We start from the raw sequence: 2,656 nt of genomic DNA on the forward strand, positions 1-2,656 counted from the left end.
TAACCAATCTGGTCCGTCCTCATCGCACCGTTCCGGGTCACCTTTCCTTACCCCCGGCGCGTAGTGAAACACGGGGCACAACTTTCCACGTATACATTTAATTCTATATCACAATATCCAATTATTACGGCTGTACTGTCTATTTGATTAGATATTCCGGATTTTCGACTTTTATCGTTTTTAAATTCACTTTCGAAATTTCGATAAAACGAATTGTGGGCACTTTTCCTTTTCGGTGCACTTTCTCTCCACTTCAATTAGGATAAATTAACAAAATAAAAGCCAGCTGTCGCTAAGCATTTATTCCGTGTAGCAATCCAAATGCGGGGAGCTCATTTTGTTACATTATCCTAACTAAATTGTCAAGTAACGAATGCTATTTACACAAACACACTCCTACAAACAATTTGCCTTCTGTCTGGCATCTACGTTTTCTCGGAATAAGTAGTGGCACCGATGTGATGGTGTGGGGGATAGCTTTTCCGCCAGCCACCGAACCGGATGTTGATTGCAGGTAAAAGCGAGCTCTCTACCATCATAGATCCAAATCAGAAAACAGTTTGGAAAATTCGTGCAGCTGACTGTAGCTGTCGTAGTCGTCGACGCGTTTGCACTTGATGGGAATATTCTGGGGCCGGGGCAGTGACAGCGGAACCGGAAGCATTTCCGGCATTACGGAATGGTGCGTTATCAGCGCTCGTAACGAGGAGAACTCCTTCGTGAAACCCTGCAGATGGGAAGGGGAAGATAGAGAGAAGGGTGAAACGAATGCTTCTGTAGTGTAGATATAATTTTATCGAGTGAAAATAATATTTGCTGCTGGTTGGATTTGAAAGAGAGCCGAGCAGTAATTTCAGAGCAAACAATGATTCTATATTCTGAATGTAATAACTATACCGGAAGGTATCATGTTTTCTCCGTATGTACTCACCTTAATTTTATATCCTCGTTCGGTTTTCAGTATCAAATAGTGAACCACTTTCGGACCCGGCGGTGGAACGCGCAGCGATAGTGCAAAGCAGCCCTGCTTCGTAGTGCTACGGCGAACTAGAAAAGCACCGGGAGCTCGCTGCGTTAGCACCTCCAGGGAAATCTCTCGCGGTAGTCCCGCTTGAAACCAGGATGCACTGTCCAGATCATTATCCTCGATGCTGTTCAAACTATCCGTCCGCTTAATGTTCGGTACGAACATTCGCTTCGGGCTGGAATTGGCACTGTTGGTCTTTCGGATCAGCAGTTTACGGCGGAACTCATACTCGACGTCGGGTCCATGCCGGGGCATAAGAGGTGAAGAAGGTGCAAGGTTAGACTGGTACCGCTGATGCTGTTGCTGCTGCTGATGGTGACTCGCATCCGTGGTGAAGGACTGTTTGCACGAGTCACCAAATTTACTCGATACGATTTGATCCAGACTGTAAATATCCTCCGTCAGGATGGCGTTCAGCTGCTTCTGCGGTGACGTGGGCGATGATTTATGGTACATCAGCGGCAAACTTTCCTCGTTCGAGCGCAGGAAGCCCATGGCGAACCGCTTGATCTGTGTTGGTGCAACAGGGAACCAGAACCAGAGGAAACGACAGAAAATAGTTAGCAAAAAGTGGAAATGAAAGAACGCCCATAAATGCAATCACAGCATTCGAATGGGCAGCTCCTATTGGAATCCTTTGTTTAAGAAGTAAATACTGCACTTTTGAATCTAAGATATTTTCACATTCAATAATAATTTTCTTTGGAATTTACACTTAGACAACTTAAATAATCAATAATCACCAGATAACTGACTTATGCTATAAAACTAGATACAAAAAGATCATCATTGTTCATGTTTCTACAGTTTCAAAATAACTGACTGCTAGCCAAAAATACCATAAATTCATCAGTACCAAAAAAAAGTCGTCATCAATCATGCAGTGAACCAAACAAAACCAAAGTCCATCCCTTTTACGACCGGACCGGACTAGACAATAACACCGTAATGCACACAGGCACACTCACCAAGGTCGGTTTCTCCACAAACTTAATACAATTGTTCAATTCGGTAGGAGAGTTATCCTCGTCGGAAGACGACGGCGAGCTGAGCGCCAGCAGCGGGTCTGCGGTGTAATTTACATTTTCATCGCATTTGTTAAACCTGCGGTGGTCCAGCAAATCGTAGCTGCATTTTCTCGAATGATTCCGGTTGGTCGGTTTTACTTCAATTTCTCCTCGCCCGTGGTCACCGGCCGTGCCGATACCACCGCCACCGCCGCCGCCGCCGGGTTCGCTCAATGTATCGTTAAAATAATCGACTTCCTGCATTTCACCAGTTCCAGAGAGGAGATTTTTTTTTAATCTGACCGTTTCCACCGGCCACTATTCAGGCTTTTGAATGCACTTTTCTGTGCTGGTTCCGTGTTCGGGTGAATTTTTCTATTCTCGGCTGACCATTTTCCGGACTCGTGTCCGTTGTACCACTCTCCTAGGGGCTGCTCACTTCGATTTTCCGGCTCCACCGCTTGGGGTTTTCTATTATTTCAACTCGGTAGTGTAGCTGTCCTCAGTTTGAAATATCAAAAAACCAGATTCCAGTATGCGTCCTCCGGATTTGAACTCTCCCGTCCAACTTCTCCCGTTAGCACTGCCCCCTTGCACGAGCTTTTATCTTCATTAATTTATT

The 2,656-nt window shown here is 45.3% G+C and overlaps 1 protein-coding gene across 1 annotated transcript; it reads right to left on the reverse strand.

Moving 5' to 3' along the window:
• Positions 1 to 535: 535 nt before the first annotated feature.
• On the reverse strand, positions 536 to 2,298 carry LOC128743807 (EGFR adapter protein-like). Its single transcript, XM_053840479.1, has 3 exons — positions 1,996 to 2,298; positions 932 to 1,537; positions 536 to 727 (listed from the first exon to the last, which is right to left on the reverse strand). Exons 1-3 carry the CDS (start codon positions 2,296 to 2,298, stop codon positions 536 to 538), a joined length of 1,101 nt encoding a protein of 366 aa, XP_053696454.1.
• Positions 2,299 to 2,656: the final 358 nt, after the last annotated feature.

The sequence above is a fragment of the Sabethes cyaneus genome, chromosome 3 (genome assembly GCF_943734655.1).
Source record: "Sabethes cyaneus chromosome 3, idSabCyanKW18_F2, whole genome shotgun sequence".
NCBI classification, from domain to species: domain Eukaryota; kingdom Metazoa; phylum Arthropoda; class Insecta; order Diptera; family Culicidae; genus Sabethes; species Sabethes cyaneus.